Here is an 18932-nt window from a genome sequence, read left to right on the forward strand (position 1 = left end):
CCTGTGTCTAAGCCAGTGAACTTTTTTTTATGGTCACTGGTTGTGCTTTGAAGGAGCTAACTCCACTCTCAGCTTCTTGTTTCTGTCTTTGAGAGATTTCACACCAAATGATCATTTAGAGCAGAGATTGGCAAATCACAGGCTAAATTTTGGTCTGTCGCTTGTTTTCTGCAAATAAAGTTTTATTAGAACACAATAGAAACAAACATGTCCATTTGTTTACCTATCGTTTGTGACTGCTTTTGCTCTATGAGGGTAGAGTTGAGCAGTCCTAACCAAAACTGAATGCTCTGGAAACCAAAAATATTCACTATCTGGCATTTTAAGGAAAAAATTTGCTGATCCCTGACCAAAAGTCTATTAACATAGGGCCTTATTCTTCCTCTTGGTGATTGTGAAATGAACTAAAGGGGGTTGTGCGGTCCTTGGGTCCAGGCTGCTGCTTGGTCATAGATGAGATTTTGACAGTAGTTCAGATAGCCACATCTTACTTTAGATAAGTAGTATTCTTCCATTAAAAAAGTAGTACATTTCTCATTATTGCTGGGCAAAAAGCAGATAGATTTTTAGAAAAAAAATTAAGATCTGTTAAATTAGTCCATAAGAATATAGGCTAATTATTTAGGAAGTCAATTCTAAACAATAACTTTTTATTTATAAATCTATGATTCTGTCTGTGCAACGATCTATTTTTTGGTATTTTTTATATTTTTAAATTGATATATCATTGTTACACATATTTTTGAGATACGTATGCTATTTTGATACGTGCATACAATGTGTAGTGATCAAATCAAGGTAACTGGGATATCCATCACCTCAAACATAAATCTTTTCTTTGTATTGGGAACATTATAATTCTCTTATGGCTGTTTTGAGCAACTAATCTATTTTTGTTTATTTTACCATCTCTCCAGGACTCTTCATTCATTTGTGTAAATTCAAATTTCTGGTTGCCATTTTCCATCTGCCTGAAAGACTTCCTTTAATATTTCTTACAGTACATACAGGTCTGCTAGTATCAAATTCTTTCAACTTTTGTTATGTTTGAAAAAGTTTTTATGTTACCTTCATTTTTTAAAAGATATTTTTGCTGAGTATAGAATTTCATGTAGACAGGTATTTTTTGTTTGTTTTGTTTTGTTTTTTATTCCAGCACTTTGAAGATATTGCTTTACTGTGTTCTCGCTTCTCATCCCCACTCTCCTTCCCCACAGAAAGAAATCTGTCTTTCTCATTTTTGTTTCTCTTACTGTAGCATGTATTTTTCTCTGGCTGTTTTTTTTTTTTTTTTTTTTTTTTTTTAAGATTTTATTATTGATTTTAAAAGTTTTATTATAGTGTGCTTTAGGTTAATTTTCTTCACATTTCCCATGCTTGGGACTTGTTGAATATTTTGCATCTGTGGGTTTATGGCTTTCATCAACTTTGGAAAATTTGTGGGCATTATTTCTTCAAATATTTTTTCTGTCTCTTATATTCATTCTTGAACTCTAATTACACGTATGTTAGGTTGAAGTTGTCTCACAACTCCCTGATGCTCTGTATTTTTTGAAAATGTCTTTTTCTTTTCTTATTGTGTTTCATTTTGATTTCTACTTCTTTTCTTCTACTTCAAGTTCACTAATCTTTTCTTCTAAAGTATCTAATATGCCATTATAAACTTATAATAGTATATACGGAAAAACAGACATATTAGAGAAAACATCACAGCTCTAAAATTTTTGACTCAGTTATCTTATAGATGAAATATGGAGACTTTTTTTTTTTTTTTTTTAAGAGAAGGACCGCTCTTACATTTGCCTAAACTGGAGTTAACTGGGTTCTGGGTTCTTATTTGGGTTTTCATATCTAAGCAAATAGGACCATATCCACATTGTCTATCAAGTGAAAAGTCTGTTAGGGCATCTTTGACTCCTCTTTCCTCTTGGCCACACATCTATCAGTAAGTCCTTTTCCTCATGTTTCTAAAGGAGATCTCAGTTTCATCCACTTTCTCTGTTTTTTTATTTTTTTAATTTTTGCCACCATCCTACTCCAAGCTACCATCATCTCTCACTTGAATGGCAGTAACAATACCTTCAGTGGTTTCCCTGTTATGTTCTACTTTTGTTCTATTTTGATCCTCTTCTCCCTGTAGCATCTACAGTGATCTTAAAACAACAGTAAAATCTGTCACTTTCTTTTTTAACATTTTCCATTGGTCTCTAACTAATTGAATTTTGAGTGAAACATAAATTCTTTACTGGACCTTCAAGATTCTTGGTCTCTGCCCTTGGGCCCTATCTGTCATCAGCTTGGGCTATTTTTCTTTTTTCTTCCTTGCTGTGCTTTTTCAAAAGTTGATCACAATTCACAGAAGAATACATTTTATTTGCAATCTAATAGAAGGGAGTACATATACTGTATTTCACTGATTCTAAGGTATCTGAAATCAAGGTATTACAGTCACATACAGACATAAAGATTCATAGTTTGACAGCACTTTTTCTTTCTTAATGTTACATAAAATAGTCACAGGTTTTACAATAGAAAGCACCTTAGATTTGATGAGTTATAGTGTCTAAAGCAGAAGTTTCCTGTAACAGAGCTCATGTTTACTACTCAAGGCACATTCTGATGTTTTCAATTCTGTCTTGTTTATTCTACTTCATTGGCTACAACAAACCAAAAAAAACCCCACTTGTTAGGCTTGCTATTGGGTCACAGCTTGCAGTTTGAAAAACTCTGCTCTAGCCATTCAATTTTTTTGGTGGTGGTTTTTCATCAAATGCACCAGACCCTTTCCTGCCTCAGGGTCTTTGCAAATGCTGCTTCCTCTGCTGTCTCCTGTCCATTGCATGGCTGGCTCCTCATCATACTGTAGGTTTCAGCTTACATGCCACCTCCTCAGAGAAGCCCTCCTTGACTACCCCATCTGAGTAAGTTTCTACCTACCTTTCTTATTCTTCTTTTTTTTTTTTAAACTGTTTCCTGTTTGTTTTCTTTATAACATTTGTCCCAATCTGTAATCATGCACTTATTAATTTCTGGTCTTCCCTCACCAGAAGGAAGGCATAGTTCATGGATGCCTATATCCTTCCACGGTGTCCAGCATGTAGTTTGCACTAAAAAGTCCTTGTCAACTGAACAAATGCTGCTGATTTAAGGCAGCCTTGTCTTGGAGGAAGACTATATATATTTATTTCAAGGTCGATACAGAGTTTTCTGAATGTCAGCAGCTTTTAGTAAACAACACACACACACACACACACACACAAAGTCCGTTTGTCCTGCTGTTGTCCTGTGTGTATGTTTGTGTGTGTGTGTGTGTGTGTGTGTAAGAGAAAGAGAGAGAGAGAGAGAGAGAGAGAGAGAGAGAGAGAGAGAGAAGGAGAGAGAAGGCTATGGAGGAGTCAGTTGGAGGGAAGAGGGAAAATTACTCATCTTTTCAGAATGGGAATAGGACAAATGAAGGAGAGTAAACCTTCATCCTTTATTGCTTTTATTCCCTTTTCTCCTCATAGTCTCTAGGTGTTAATATAAATATTAAAAATATTTGTACAGGGTGTGCATGTGTGGTCTAAAGAGTTAATTGTTATTAACAAAGCATTGTGTATTTCTGTAACTTATTTCTGATGTTGGGGATGATTTGATTAATTAGTTCTTTGAAAAGCAGATGCTGTTGCTGCTTTCTCAGCTTTCCAGGCAAATTGCTATTCTCTATATTTGACCCGTAGCATGTAGAATTGTATTCCACCCTATGAAAAATTTATAATCAACTTCTTACCTTTTAGGCACATAGAGATGAAATCCAGCGCAAATTTGATGCTCTTCGTAACAGCTGTACTGTGAGTATTAATTAACCAAAGACGGTTAAAATAACATGAAACTAAAACAGAGAAGGAAAAGGGGGCATCTCTTTAAAATATCGGTGACTGATTTTTGATACAAACTTGCAGCTTGAAGAAGATAATACGACCAACATTATTTGGAGTTTTTGAGCCCTAGATAACCTGTTTTGGGGAGTTCTTCCAGTTTTAAAAACGGAAACCATTCTTCATGTTTGGGGGAAGAGGGTAGTTGGAACCATTTTTCGTACTTGGGGGAAGAGGATAGTTGGAAGGGTCAAAATAATTCTCACTTGTGGAACCACTAATAGGTTTCAGCAGCTGCAACAAAAATCCCAAGGCAGTTCCCTCTCCTGCCCCAATGTAGAAGGTTCCATGGCTAGCCCAGGTCAGAGACTCTCTGATCACCACAGCAGTTGTATCTGTGAGACTTCTCCAGATTGCTGTCCCTGTGGAGGAAAGACCAACGAGCCCTTCTCCTGGGGACCTAGAAATTGTAACTTCCTTCCAGGCAAAATGTGGCTTTCTAACATGCAAATTCAAAATCTGGGACTCTTTGGGAGATGTTATTTATATTGAGAGAAGTAAATTCTGTGAGTGGATAAGCATCATCCATAGGTTATATAATAGAGTAGGGTCAGTGGGAATTCACAGTCTATTTTTGATCAGAGCGAAGGACTGAAATAGGCCCCTTTCAGAAGATAGGGATGTTCTCCTGATTCATGTGCCCCCTCTTTTCTTTGGCCTTCTTGTTACTTTATTACCTTCTTAGTCCTCAGTGATCTTGTCCTTGTTTGTATTATTTGCATTTGTGAATTTCCAGAAACACCTCCCAGCCTCCACACACATATTTTATTTTCTTCTTATGAGCTCTTTATTTCCTCTTAGTTACTGTAAATGAGATATTAAGTCCTAACAGTATTTTTTTCTTAATTTAGATATAAAATGTATCTAGTAAAGCACATAAAAGTATAGTAATTTTAAGCATACAGCTCAATAAAATATTTACACATATAGACAACTGGGTAACTCCAATGTAGGTCAAGATAAAGAACTTTCTCAGCCCCTAGAAGGCTCCCTCATGTCCGCTTGCTGTTGGCATCCTTCACCCAAAGGGTAACCACTATGCTGACCTCCAATACCGTAGTTTAGTCTTGGCTGTTCTTGAACTTTGTATAAGTGGAATCACAGAGATGTGCTCTTTGGGACTTAGCTTTTTTTTTTTTCACTTAAATGGTCTGTGAGGTTCCGCCATGTTGGTGTACCTATCAATAATTTGTTCTTTTTTTTTTTTTTTTTTTATCACTATGTGGTGTTTCTGATGTATTAATAGAAATATAGTTTGTTTATCCATTCTCCTTGTTGGTAGACGTTTGGATGGCTTCCATAATGGATCTAGCTGTTAGGAAACTGTTATACAAGGCCTTTGGTGGCTGTAAGCACTTATTTCTGGTGAGCGTATCTCCAGAAATGACTAGGCCATGAAATGTGCTTCTGTTTGACTCTAGGAGGGAACTGGCAGATCAGTTTTTTGATCTCCTGATGTGATGGTGGATTGGGATGGGCCTACCTTAATATGTCCGTGGATTTCCTCCATCCCTCCTCCCTTCCTTGAGGAGTTGGGGGGTTCCATTCTGGTAGTTTTCTGCCCTAGACTTTTAGTTTCTTGTTGTCTTAATTTATTATTTTACACAAGAGTTATTTGCTTCTATCACATACATGCATGTGAATAATCACTGAATAAAATGTAGATCATTTTATGACTATGGAATTTTTTATATTACTATTTTTTCCTTAGATAATCTTGGATTTTTAAAAATATGTGCATTAGTAATCCTTTTCCATTCATCTGGAATTCTTTTCTCTTTTTTTAGTCTTTTGGCATAAGAACTTTCTAAAAATCATTTTTTTTACAGCTTTATTGAGGTATAATTGGTGTACTCTAATCTGATGAGTTTTAACATGTGTATATAACTGTGAAACCAGCAAAACAATCAAAATAATGAATTTTGTTTTGGATAATAAGATTATCCAAATTTCATTCTTGAGCAATAAAATCAAAATATTTAGTATATTCATCACCCTCAAAAGTTTCCTTGTACCCCTTTATAATTTTTCTTGTCCCCCATTTTAAAAATTGGGAGTTAAGTTTTAGTGGAATACACTAGTATGTAGAATGCATTTGGTCACTTTGTCATGTAACGCTAATGTTCTCCAAATTTGCATTTTCTGGAATGATGACTTCTAATCTTTGCTTCACTTGCCTCTGGTATTCTGTGGAGAAGCCTCTGGGGGCCTTCCCAAGTGTGTGTGTGGGAACCCGAGAGAGATTCCCTCCATCCACATATACCCACAGCTGGGGAACTTTGTAGTCTAAGCCATGGGCTCTGGAATCAGACAGAGTTCAGTTTATAAACTGGCCTCTTAGTAACCTATGTGATATTATCCTAAGCCTCTCTTTCTTTGTCTGTGAAATGGAGATAACATTGTATATACCCTCAGTTCTAATCAATACCCTCATTGATTGTGTGATGCATAGTTAATTTAATAACTGCTCTTTGGGGGCTGGGTGAGGGAAGAGAGATAGCTGCTAGTTCCAGTATACCACATATCCACATTTCGGAAATAGTACAACTTTTGGAACACTGAGTCATGGGATTTGGTAGTAGTACCTCCCTCGTAAGGTTGCTGTGAGAATTAAATGAGATACATGCAAAATGCTTGCACAGGGCCTGATCCATAGAAAGTACTAAACAGCATTGGTTACTATTATTATTTTATTCTTTTTTGTTTGGAAAATGGCTCTGCTGCTGCTTTAAGAAGTTTGAAAACCACTATTTTAGAACAACATTTGGCCGCAATAGTAGGTCTCAATTACACTTTTGCAAGTTCAAGACCACTTTAAAGTTACTTCAGAGGAGTGTGTTGGAGGTTTTTTTTTTTTTTTTTTTTTTTTTGGCATTGTCCAAGATTGTCTCCGTTAGGAAATGTCATCTTTGTCATTTGAAAATGAGTTATTATGGGAGTTCCCACAACTCCTATAATAACTCAATTGATAGGCGCTCTCATCAGCTTTCAGAAAGCTCATGCACAGTAAGATTTTCAAGCTCAGACCATTTCTATATTTTGAAGACATTTTAAAAAAGGATTTGATTCAATCTGGCGCTTAAAACCCTACCTAAGTCTGTTTTAGAGGGGAGTTGGTGGGCAAACATATGACACAGTTTTAATTATGAATCAATCTGTCAGCTATAAGATTAAAAATAAATAATATGCAAATAGCTGCCTTCAGAAGAGAACCAGGCATTAAAATAGGATTTTAGTCCTGTGTCTTTTTAGCCTGATGCTCATTATCTGACTGGTTTCTTTACCCCTGATGTGCCATTGGACATTTATCTGGTAATTTTCCTCTGCTGATCTTCCAGTTAGGTGTGAGAGGTTCACATCTTCTCAGAACCATGCTAGCCATGAAAAACAACAGATAAGCCCAAACAGAGTTCTTTTTTCTTTTTTTTCTTTTTGACACTGAGAGTAGATTATAGTTTTATATCTTCTCTTCTCTCTTAGAACTGTACCAAGACCTCTTATCTATAAAAACAGCATATAAGAAAGCTCCGCTGGCCCCTGCGTTGTGAAGATACCTCGCCCATCTTATTTTACTGCTGAGATGGAATCAGCCTTTCAGTTTATCTTTTTTATCCTCTGTCTTTGGGGTTAAAAGTTTAACAGACTTATAGTGAACAGATCAGTTGCCCTTGGTGGGGAAAGAATATACCCAGGACCAGAAAGTAGACCTAAGAATTTTTCTTGCACATTCCCTGGATCAGAATCAAGGAGGGTTGTTCTGAATGATCAATATATCTTACCTCCATCATTTCAGTTTTCAAGGATTTGAATTAAAAAGTTGAGAAACACTTCTATCCCTATTTTAGAAAGGCAGTATAGTTTAGGGGCAAGAATAGATTCTTGAGTTTTAGTGTTGGGTTCAAATTCTGGCTTTGTTATTTACAGCAGTGACCTTGGGCAAGTTACCTGGCATCTCTGTTGCTCCAATTTCCCCATCTATAAAACAGAAATAAAATAATACCTACTTCAAAGGACAATAGTGAACATTGCCTATTATTATACCTTTTTTTTTAAAAAACCCCACAAAGACCATTAATTTACTCTCATGTCGTAAGTCAATTTAATATCTGTAAACTCAATAATGTATGTGTGTGTGCGTGGCTGCGTCCAACACTTACTATCACAACTCCAGCAACTTGAAACAAGGTCACAAGCTGTGCTGTGGCTTGGGTAGATAGAATATATGTATAAAAAGTCCAAATCAATTAAAATGCTTTAAATCTCGGCATGGGTACCTTACAAAAACATGTAACACTTCTCTTGTCAAATGGGCAGTGTAGAGATGGTGACCAAATATAGAACCAGCAATCACAAACCAGATACACAGTCAGAGACACGAGACCCTTTGTAAGCTGGATGGCAACAGGGAAATAGAAAGACCCTTTTTATTCCAATGGACCCATCTCAATTGAGTAATACCAAATTGCCTTTTTTTCAAGTGTTTCTTCTTTAGCATTTTGTAATATAATTTTGGGAGAAAAAGAAGAGGTGGCAGAAATGGGATACCATCACAAATGATAAATTGCATTTTTTTTTTGATGAATCAAAGCAGGTATCCAAAATCTTAAATATATCCTTGAATGGCAAGTATATTGTTTTGGCAATGGTGTATTTTCATATGAGTAAACTTTCTATAGTTTATTTAGTCCCCAAGAGGCTTTAAAAATGAAGCATCATCTTGATTATTCATTTTTATTCCTTGTATTTCACACGATACATTAAGGTCAAATAACACATAAAAAAATTCAAAAAATTAAAAAGTAAAACCAGATGACAACTGGGTGCCGTGGCTCATGCCTGTAATCCCAGCACTTTGGGAGACTGAGGCAGGCAGATCATGAGATCACAAGGTTGAGACCAGCCTGGTCAACACAGTGTAACCCCATTTCTAAGATGGGTGTGGTGGCGGGTGCCTGTAATCCCAGCTACTCGGGAGGCTGAGGCAGGAGAATCACTTGAACCTGGGAGGTGGAGGTTGCAGTGAGCTGAGATCATGGGTCCCCGCACTCCAGCCTGGGCAACAGAGTGAGACTCCATCAGGAAAAAAGAAAAAAAAAAAAGCAGATGACAAATATAGTATTCACTCCCATGTCACAGATGGAAAAACCAACCCAGCAAAGGTCAGATGGCTTATTTGGGGTTCCAGAATCCATTTTATAACGTTATCTTCCAAGCCAGCTTGCCCGTCTTATTTTTCTTTGGGAAAGAGGTAGTGGGAGGCATAGTAGTTAAACGGAGACATTTATGAAAAACATCTTAAGGAATGGGTTTTACTATATACAGGAAGGAGATCAGTTGAACTACTAGTGGGTATGATTTTTTCATTGTTTCTGGTTTAGGAGATTTGGCATGTCACAGGAAGGGAAATGCAGGGATCCCATAAGTCATAAGTGTTTGTCTGCTAGGCATGACAAATGTGCAGATTTTCTTTATTTGTCTTTGATAAAGAAGGTATCTGAGCTAAGGACCTGACCAGATAACTTTTATTCCCCCTCTTGTAGCTGACAGTGTACCTCAAAACAGTACATTGGGAATTAATGTGGCTTTTGACATTAAAAAGCAAATTACTAGATCATTAGAGCATGCACTAAAAGGTTATCAGCTCAGTTAACAAAATGAAACGTTGTATTTCCTCTGAGTACATTTGTGGACAAATGTACTTAATTGATGTTCTTTAATTTGTGTGCCTGGGAGGATTTTTTTTTTTTAATTGATAATCAAAGAGGGTTAAAATAGGGAATTAGTCATGAAAGCAATAGCAACATTTCATAAACGAAATCGACTTTAGGTTTAGAAATTGGAAACAATTAATAACTGTAGACTTAACAGCATTTCCTTTTAATTTCCTTCCTTTTGTTACATAAAATTTAATTTACTGCCTGTGTGCTTCAGTCCAACTATTATTAGAAAATTGCCCTTAAACTTCTAAAGTATTACACATAAAAGCTCTCTGCAGGCAGTAATACTGAATCTCAGCAAAGAGAATAGGAAAGCTAAATGCTCTGAAATTGAAGTGATTCTACTACTGAGCAGGAAAGTAATTTAGCAAAACTTGATTAAATCTCTCTCAATAAAATGACAGTTTCATATACATGGCTTCCCATTGTCTGAGAGTGAACTGTATAGTAAAATCCATTAAAGTGATGCTATAGTACAGTATTGTATTTTCGGGGTTTTTCTGAGTTTCCCTTAAGTTTTTTTTCCTTTGTTGTATGAAATTGAATTTATTGCCTATGATATTATTGAATTAACTCCTGGTGTCTTTCTCTGTCAGTCTTCCTTGATAAGAACTTCATTTTGCTCTCTAAGACTATGGCCATCTCCAATAATAAGGTCCTATGGATAGTGTCATGGACATTTTTAGCTTAATTAGCTGTTTGTGATACTTAGTCTATTCTTAATTTGCATTTTCCTTCTGCATTATATTATTTCTGTCAACTTGATCTCATTCAAAATCATCTGTTTCATACAGTGATAACTTTTGATTGCTTTTGCCATATTTTTAATATATGTCCTGAGTTAGAGAGAAAGTGAGTCTTTTTCTGCCACTGCTCGTGTTTAGAGTTAAGTGGGTGAATGTGGGAGCTTGGACGTGGCTCTCAAGGTCGGATGGGCAAACTCATGAACAGCATGTTGATTGCCAATGTCATGTGGGTTCAGAAATCCATAGTCCTAGAAGCAATTTCTCATTTAAACTGAATGTGCTTGGCGTGTAACTAGATTTCTTTCCTCTTTTAGGTAATCACAGACCTGGAGGAGCAGTTAAACCAGCTGACCGAGGACAACGCTGAACTCAACAACCAAAACTTCTATTTGTCCAAACAACTCGATGAGGCTTCTGGCGCCAATGATGAGATTGTACAACTGCGAAGTGAAGTGGACCACCTCCGCCGGGAGATCACGGAACGAGAGATGCAACTCACCAGTCAGAAGCAAGTAAGGAGGGTTAACAGAGTCATGAGATCCCTGGAAGACTTTGAGAAGGACTTTAGGAGGAGTGCTTGGTACAGTCTCCCAAGGGTTCCAAGACTGAACCTCATAAAGTAATTGGGCTCTTTTTATAATCATGTCTTGTTTCGAAGTCTTTAGAGTTTTAAAAATTGCTTTTCAAAATGTGCAGTTCTTCATAATTTTGATTTTAAAACATTGGGCCAGTGTGGTGGCTCCTGACTGTCATCCCAGCATTTTGGGAGGCCGAGGAGGAAGAATCACTGGACTGATCAGGATCAGTCTGGGCTATATGGTGAGATCCCATCTCTAAAAAAAAAGAAAAGATAAAAATTGGCTGGGCTTGGTGGCATGTGCCAGTAGTTCCAGCTTTTCAGGAAGCTGAGGTGGGATGATTGCTTGAACCTAGGAGCTTGAGGCTGCAGTGAACTATGATCATGCCACTGTACTCCAGCCTGGGTGACAGAGCTGGACCCTGTCTCAAAGAAATAAAAATAAAGACAAAAGCGAATGCTTTGGGAGATCAATGTAAACGGCTTGATTTTCCGCTTGGTCACTTTCCCTGGCTTTGCTTTGGGTTCTGCCTCTAAGGTGGCTACAGAAGTGGCCCTTCATGCATTCTTGCCTGGTCCCCTTGGGCTGCAGAAAAACCGCATTTCAAACTGTTGTTAGCAACTTGTGCTTTTCTGAAACTGACCCGACCAAAGTAATCTCCAGGAAATCCTTGTTTAAATACAAGGCACAAATCAGTGGTACTGATTTGCAGACGATGGAGGCTCTGAAGACCACATGCACCATGCTGGAGGAACAGGTCATGGATTTGGAGGCCCTAAACGACGAGCTGCTAGAAAAAGAGCGGCAGTGGGAGGCCTGGAGGAGCGTCCTGGGTGACGAGAAATCCCAGTTTGAGTGTCGGGTTCGAGAGCTGCAGAGGATGTTGGACACCGAGAAACAGAGCAGGTGGGGCTTTGTGTTTGTGGAAAGCTCATGACTGGGAACTGCAGCAGGATTGGCCTGAGAGTTGTGAACAGGGTAATCAGCTCTTCCAGCTGAGACTGAAAAGTTTCCTGGGGCACGAGCCTCCTGGTGCTAAAAACTAGGAGACTCTTGGGCCAACCAGGATGGGGGTGGTCAGCATAGTTGTAAACATGGACACTGTGAGTTGGATTCTGTGGCTGTGGCTGGTATTCATTTTCTCCATGCATGAGGCCTGGGCATCAGGGCAAATACCTCTGTTTTCTTTGCAGAAACATTCTCATCAGGTTTCTTATTAGAGTGACCACAGCAAGACTGTTACCATTTTAATTCTGGTAATGTGCAATGCTTATCTTCACTCTACCCCAGGATTCTTCAACTTTGGCACTATTGACATGTCAGGCTGGGTCATTCTCCGTTATGGGGGCTGTCCTGTGCATTGTAGGATATTGAGCAGCATCCCTAGTCTCTACTTACTAGATGCCACCAACAGCCCCCTTCCCAAGTTGTGACGACAAAAATGTCTCCAGACATTGCCTCCAATATCCCCAGTGTCTCCGTGGTCCCTAGTTGAGAATCACTGCTGAAAAAGAATAGTTAGTGATTTTTTTTTTTTTTTTTTTTGAGACAGAGTCTCACTCTGTCACCCAGGTTGGAGTGCAGTGGCACCATCTCAGTTCACTGCAACCTCCACCTCCCAGGTTCAAGGGATTCTCCTTCCTCAGCCTCCCAGGTAACTGGAATACAGGCGTGTGCCACAATGCCCAGCTGATTTTTTGTGTGTGTTTTTAGTAGATATGGCGTTTCCATGTTGGCCAGGCTGGTCTCGAACTCCTGACCTCAAGTAATTGCCTTCCTTGGCCTCCCAGATTGTTGGGATTACAGGCATGAGCCACTGTGCCTGGCTGTTTCCCCCTCCTTTTTTTTTTTTTTTTTTTTTTTTTTTTTTAGTAGGAAATGGTAATAATCAGTTCAGGCAGTATCAATCCTCTGCTTTCTCACTTTTGTTTCCACAGTTCCGCTAGTATAGATTTCACTTCCTGTGGGGCAACTGTGGCAGTTGTGCATTCCATAGCTCTAAGGGTTGCTGGTCACATTGAAGATGTTATAGATTGGAAGAGTTGTTATGACAGTTTTACAGCTCATGACAGGAAAGTGTTTTGTTTCTGACAAAATTGGTACATGATGACATTTCACAGGTGGAAAGATGTGGTCTAGAAGGACGGGTGCCTCTTTCCAATTTGTACAAAGGCACGATATGGGCTAGTGTGTGCCCCGTGACCTCCTGTCTGCACAGCTGGATTGGATCCATTTTTCATAACCTTGCTCATGTCACCTTCCTCTGAAACTTAGCTTCCTGTGATTCTCTGAGCTCCTCCAGCAAGATACTCTATCCATAGAAATGTTGATCACTGAATTAGTCTGTATCACACTCATTTGGTATCTCTCGCATTTACTTGGCCATACTAGGCTCAACTAAATGTGTCACGTGGATTATGCAAAGTTGAGTTGAGCTCTGAAAGTTTGGAGGTAAAAGATGAGAACCCTTACATTTCAAGAGAAATGGCAGAAATAGTTCCTTTTTGTAGCTCCTCCTTGCTTCCCCACTCAGGGTATTTGTTGACGTGGGGGACTTCTGTTTAACTCTCCTGTTCCAGCATCCGTCTGAATCCTTAGACTCCCCCATCCTTATTGTAAGTTGCAATTGTTTTCCCACAGACCCCTTCCCTCCCTTCCTCAAGTCCAGCTCCTATCCTAGCTATTTCTAGAGACTCACAGAGATCATTTTGGGGGTAGGATCTGGCTTCAGCATCGAGAAATACACAACCATGCATGGAAGGTATAACTATGAACTGTGCTCAGGAAGACTAGCATTAGTCTGCTTTCATTTCATGTCTGCTTTCAGGACAATCGTGAAAGATTGTGCCTTTTTTTTTTCTTTTTTCCGTTTTGGTATTATGTGGGATACTGAGATGAATAAAATATAATTGTTAATCCTTGTCCTCAAGAGGATATGAGTCTGCTGGAGGACATATGCATTCAGATATTTGGGAGAGATGGGAGGCCGAAGTGGGAGGATCACTTGAGGTCAGGAGTTGGAGATCAGCTTGGCCAACATGGTGAAACTCCATCTTTACAAAACATCAAAAATTAGCTGGGTATGGTGGCACACACTTGTGGTCCCAGCTACTTGGGAAGCTGAGACAGGAGACTCACTTGAACATGGGAAGCAGAGGTTGCAGTGAGCCGAGATTATGCCACTGCACTCCAGCCTGGGCCACAGAGTGGGACTCCATCTCAAATACATATAATATATATTTAGGAGAGAAATACAGTTATGCTTTGGATACAGAGCAAGGAGAGGTTGCTTCTGAGAAGAGAAAGTGGGAACAGTTTTATGGAGATCATAGCATTTGAATTTATCCTTGCAGACTGAGTTAGATTTGAGTTTGCAGAGTAGTGAAGGAGGGACTGGCCAGTGGAGGAGATTGTATAAACTGAAGCGTGGAAGTTGAAAGCATAATACCTAAATGGAGGAAGGGAAGTGATTTTTTTCCCAGTTTGCTTCTGGTTTTTCTAATCTTTAGCATTAATTATGGAGACACTCATCAGATTCAAGTTTCAGATTTTTTTTTCTTTCTGTTTTGAGGTAGAGTCTTGCTCTGTTGCCCAGGCTGGAGTACAGTGCAGCAATCTCGGCTCACTGTAACCTCTGCCTCCCAGGTTCGAACGATTCTCCTGTCTCAGTCTCCTGAGTAGCTGGGATTAAAGACGTGTGCCACCACTCTCAGCTAATTTTTTGTATTTTTAGTAGAGGCAGGGTTTCACCATGTTGGCTAGGCTTGTCTTGAACTCCTGACCTCGTGATCCACCTGCCTTGACCTCCCAAAGTGTTGGGATTACAGGTGTGAGCCACTGTGCCTGGCCTCAATTTTCAGTTTCTTGATGAGTACCCACAAACATTTAACTCCTTGCATGTGCTTTTTAAAAATTTTTTTTGGGAGATGGAGTCTTGCTCTGCTGCCCAGGCTGGAGTGCAGTGTAGTGATCTTGGCTCATTGTAGCCTCCACCTCCCAGGTTCAAGTGATTCTCCTGCCTCAGCCTCCCAAGTTGCTAGGATTGGGTTGCGCACCACCATGCCTGGCTAATTTTGTATTTTTAGTAGAGATGGAGTTTCACCATGTTGGCTAGGCTGGTTTTGAACTCCTGACCTCAGGTGATCCACCCACCTTGGCCTCCCAAACTGCTGAGATTATAGGCGAGAGCCACCGTGCCTGGCCTGTTTACAGTATTCTTACCCAAGCCTAACATGGGTCACATCTTTGCTCGGTAAGCTGTTGGAAAAGAAGACAGTTTGGAACTAAGAGTCAAGGTTGGGCATCTCTCTGGCCTGCAGCCTGTTTAGTTGCTCATCAGGATTAGAGACGGACCAGCCTTCTTTCAGCATGTCAGATGTAGGGGGGCTTCCAAAAGCTGACCTGTGTTTTTCTGGCAGGGCGAGGGCCGATCAGCGGATCACCGAGTCTCGCCAGGTGGTGGAGCTGGCAGTGAAGGAACACAAGGCCGAGATTCTTGCTCTGCAGCAGGCTCTCAAAGAGCAGAAGCTGAAGGCTGAGAGCCTCTCTGACAAGGTCAGTGCCCGTCTCTTCTGCTTTTTAGGAAAACATTTTCATTTCCTTCTTTTAAAGACACGCTTGATAAAAATTCAGATGCAATCCATGGCAAACATATTTCATAAGCATATGTTCATGCACTCCAAAAATGTCCCATGGTTTTGCTTTACCATGGGACATTTTTGGTTGGCAGTAGCATGGGTGGGTGTGGTAGGTACTGGGTGATCACAGTCAGCCAGTGCCTTTTTTTTTTTTTTTTTGTTTGAGACGGAGTTTCGCTCGTTACCCAGGCTGGAGTGCAATGGCGCGATCTCGGCTCACTGCAACCTCTGCCTCCTGGGTTCAGGCAATTCTCCTGCCTCAGCCTCCTGAGTAGCTGGGATTACAGGCACGCGCCACCATGCCCAGCTGATTTTTTGTATTTTTAGTAGAGATGGGGTTTCACCATGTTGACCAGGATGGTCTCGATCTCTTGACCTCGTGATCCACCCGCCTCGGCCTCCCAAAGTGCTGGGATTACAGGCTTGAGCCACCGCACCCGGCCCAGCTTTACATGTTTTTATTAAAAAATCATTTAACTGCAGTTTTTTCCTGAGTTATTGAATGTTTTTTGAACATGTGATTCTAAAAAAATAAATTGGATGGAAGTACCTACTTTAATCTTTAAACTTGTATTGGAAATTTGGGCTCCCAATATTTTGCCATATAAATAACAATGTGACGAACTTGAATCTTAATGGACATCCTTGGTTGTTTTCTTACCATTGCTTATATTAATCGAAACAGAATTATTAGATTTAAGGCCAGAGCCCTCTACTCAGGAACGCTCCTAAGTTTCCTGAAACTAGGTTACCATTTTTTTTTAAGCATGAGGAAACTAGATTTATTAGAGATTTATTTATAAGTGAAGCCTTTTATATTTAATGTGTAAAATATTTTTTTTCTAGTTGACTGTTCTTAAAGTGGTAAGCAGCAAAGTCCTTCGTATCTTTTAAAGCTCCAGACTTTGCAGTACCTTATTGTCTTGATCTTCTCCTAATTGGGATGAATCTCTTTCCCAAACCTTTCTTATCAAACTTACGATCTGACAAATCAGTCATTATTTGTGTACATGTCTAGTAATGGGCCTTTCTGACTTGATGTAAGATCCTTGAGAGCTTGGCTATCCTTTGGTCTTAAAAGCTATAATGCAGATAATAAGCATTCAGCATTTGATTATTTAATTAAATTCAGCCAAGGCATGTCAGATAAATAAATCCTTGAGCAGTCATCCTCCTAGAACTTGTCACGGCTATATTTAAGAGCCATCCCTTAGAAATAATTTCCATCCTCATATAATAACCTATGGAGGACTCACCAGTGACATGGACTCTGTATTTTAAAAAAAGCAACCTTTACATTCCGACCTTTAGAACTCAACATTCTTGATTTGTGAAGGTTCGTGGACATTCATAAACGTTGTCAGCATCTAACATTTCTAAATGTGGCATCATGCCAATTTTTCCAAATGTCTAGCTCAATGACCTGGAGAAGAAGCATGCTATGCTTGAAATGAATGCCCGAAGCTTACAGCAGAAGCTGGAGACTGAACGAGAGCTCAAGCAGAGGCTTCTGGAGGAGGTGAGTGTGAAACACCTGGGATAAGGGCCCAGTGGAATTTTTTCTTTTAATAGGATTTATTTTTTGGAGCAGTTTTAGATTCACAGCAAAATTGAACAGAAAGCACAGAGAGTTCCCACATACTCTCTGTCCCCTCCTCTCCCAATGTCCCCAACTATCAACACCCTACCAGAGTGATCCATTTGTTACAGTCAGTGGGCCTGCACTGACACATCACCATCACCGCAAATGCATACTTTAAATTAGGTTCGCTCTTGGTGTTGTACATTCTGTGGGTTTTGACAATTGTAGAATGACAGTTATCCACCTTTACCGTATCATACAGAATAGTTTCACTGCCCTAAGAACCCGCTGTACTCTGTGCTCTGCCTATTCATCCCTCCCCACCCTCCATTCCTGGCAACCAGTCTTTTTTGCTGTCTCCATAGTTTTCCCTTTTCCAGAATGTTGCATATCTGGAATCATACAGTATGTAGCCATTCAGATCAGCTGATTTCACTTAGTAATAAGCATTCAGGTTTCCTCCATGTCTTTTCATGGCTGGTGGCTCATTTATCTCTGGAGTATTTTTTTTTTTTTTTGGTCTTGCTCTGTTGCCCAGGCTAGAGTGTGGTGGTGCAATTAGTACTCACTGCAGCCTTGACTTCCTGGGTTCAGGTGATCCTCCCACCTCAGCCTCCTGAGTAGCTGGGACCATAGGTATATGCCACCATGCTTGACTAATTTTTGTATTTTTTTTGTAGAGACGGGGTTTCCCCATGTTGCCCAGGCTGACTGATTTCAAATCCCTGGGCTCAAGCGATCTACCTGCCTTGGCCTCCCAAAGTGCTGGGATTACAGGCATGCTTCCCCATGCCCTGCCTGGACTTGGAAACAAATTTCTTAAAAAGATTTTTTTATTTCAATAGCTTTAGGGGTACAAGTGTCTTTTTGGTGACATGGATGAATTGTGTGGTGGTGAAGTCTGGGCTTTTAGTGTATCTGTCACCTAAATAGTATACATTGTATCCGGTAGGTAGTTTTTCATTCCTTACTCCCCTCCTCACCTTCTCCCTTCTGAGTCTGCGGTGTCCATTATACCGCTCCGCTCTGTGTGCCTTTGCATACTCATAGCTTAGCTCCCACTTGTAAGTGAGAACATGCAGTATTTGGCTTTCCATTCCAGGTGGAATTTTGAAAGTGACAATTTGTCAGATCCAAATTAGATGTTTTGAAATTGGATTTTCAAGTAAGAGTAGGGGGAGGGTCACATAATACTTGTCTTACGGTATTTAACACATTAAAAGGCTATGTCATGAAGGCCAGAGGGTCTCTGTCATTCTTATCCTTCTACGTGATGCTTAGGAGTGCCAAGCACATAGTGTATGCCAAATAGAAGTTTATTAAATACATGGGTGAATGAATATTGATTTAAATTGTTCTTTAGAGCTAATATCCAAAGTATATTAAGTTTCATGCCCATAGGATATCGATGCAAATTAGCTTCCTGCACAGGGCAGAATTTTATCAGATTATGCTGAGTACCAAATTTCATGAAGGCTTTTGAACATTGGGTTAATTTGGTTAAAAATAATGTGTGCCCTGCTTTTAAGGCATCAAAGACAAGCTCACACTGATCTTGTAAACCCATCCTTTACACAGAACTCTGAGAATCGCTATTTAAATTGATGACTCCCACCCACTCCCCAGCCAGAGCCCTCTGTGTTGAATCACTGATGATTCTGCTTTGTTCTTTAGGATTGACCTGCAAGGACAAATGCATTTTATAAAGATACCTAATGAAAAATTGGACTCCAAAGAGTATTCTGTTTAACCCTT

General features: G+C 39.5%; 1 protein-coding gene across 7 annotated transcripts in view; it reads left to right on the forward strand.

Moving 5' to 3' along the window:
- CIT (citron rho-interacting serine/threonine kinase) overlaps positions 1–18932 on the forward strand; it is a 195216-nt gene that overhangs the window by 133999 nt on the left and 42285 nt on the right. For all 7 annotated transcript variants that reach the window (XM_003932193.4, XM_074402166.1, XM_074402162.1 and 4 more), the window contains 5 exons: positions 3777–3830; positions 10695–10892; positions 11671–11864; positions 15377–15512; positions 17010–17114. In XM_003932193.4, the coding sequence (XP_003932242.2) occupies positions 3777–3830; positions 10695–10892; positions 11671–11864; positions 15377–15512; positions 17010–17114 (687 nt within the window). The remainder of the gene's footprint in view (positions 1–3776; positions 3831–10694; positions 10893–11670; positions 11865–15376; positions 15513–17009; positions 17115–18932) is intronic.

This window comes from Saimiri boliviensis, chromosome 7, assembly GCF_048565385.1.
Source record: "Saimiri boliviensis isolate mSaiBol1 chromosome 7, mSaiBol1.pri, whole genome shotgun sequence".
NCBI classification, from domain to species: domain Eukaryota; kingdom Metazoa; phylum Chordata; class Mammalia; order Primates; family Cebidae; genus Saimiri; species Saimiri boliviensis.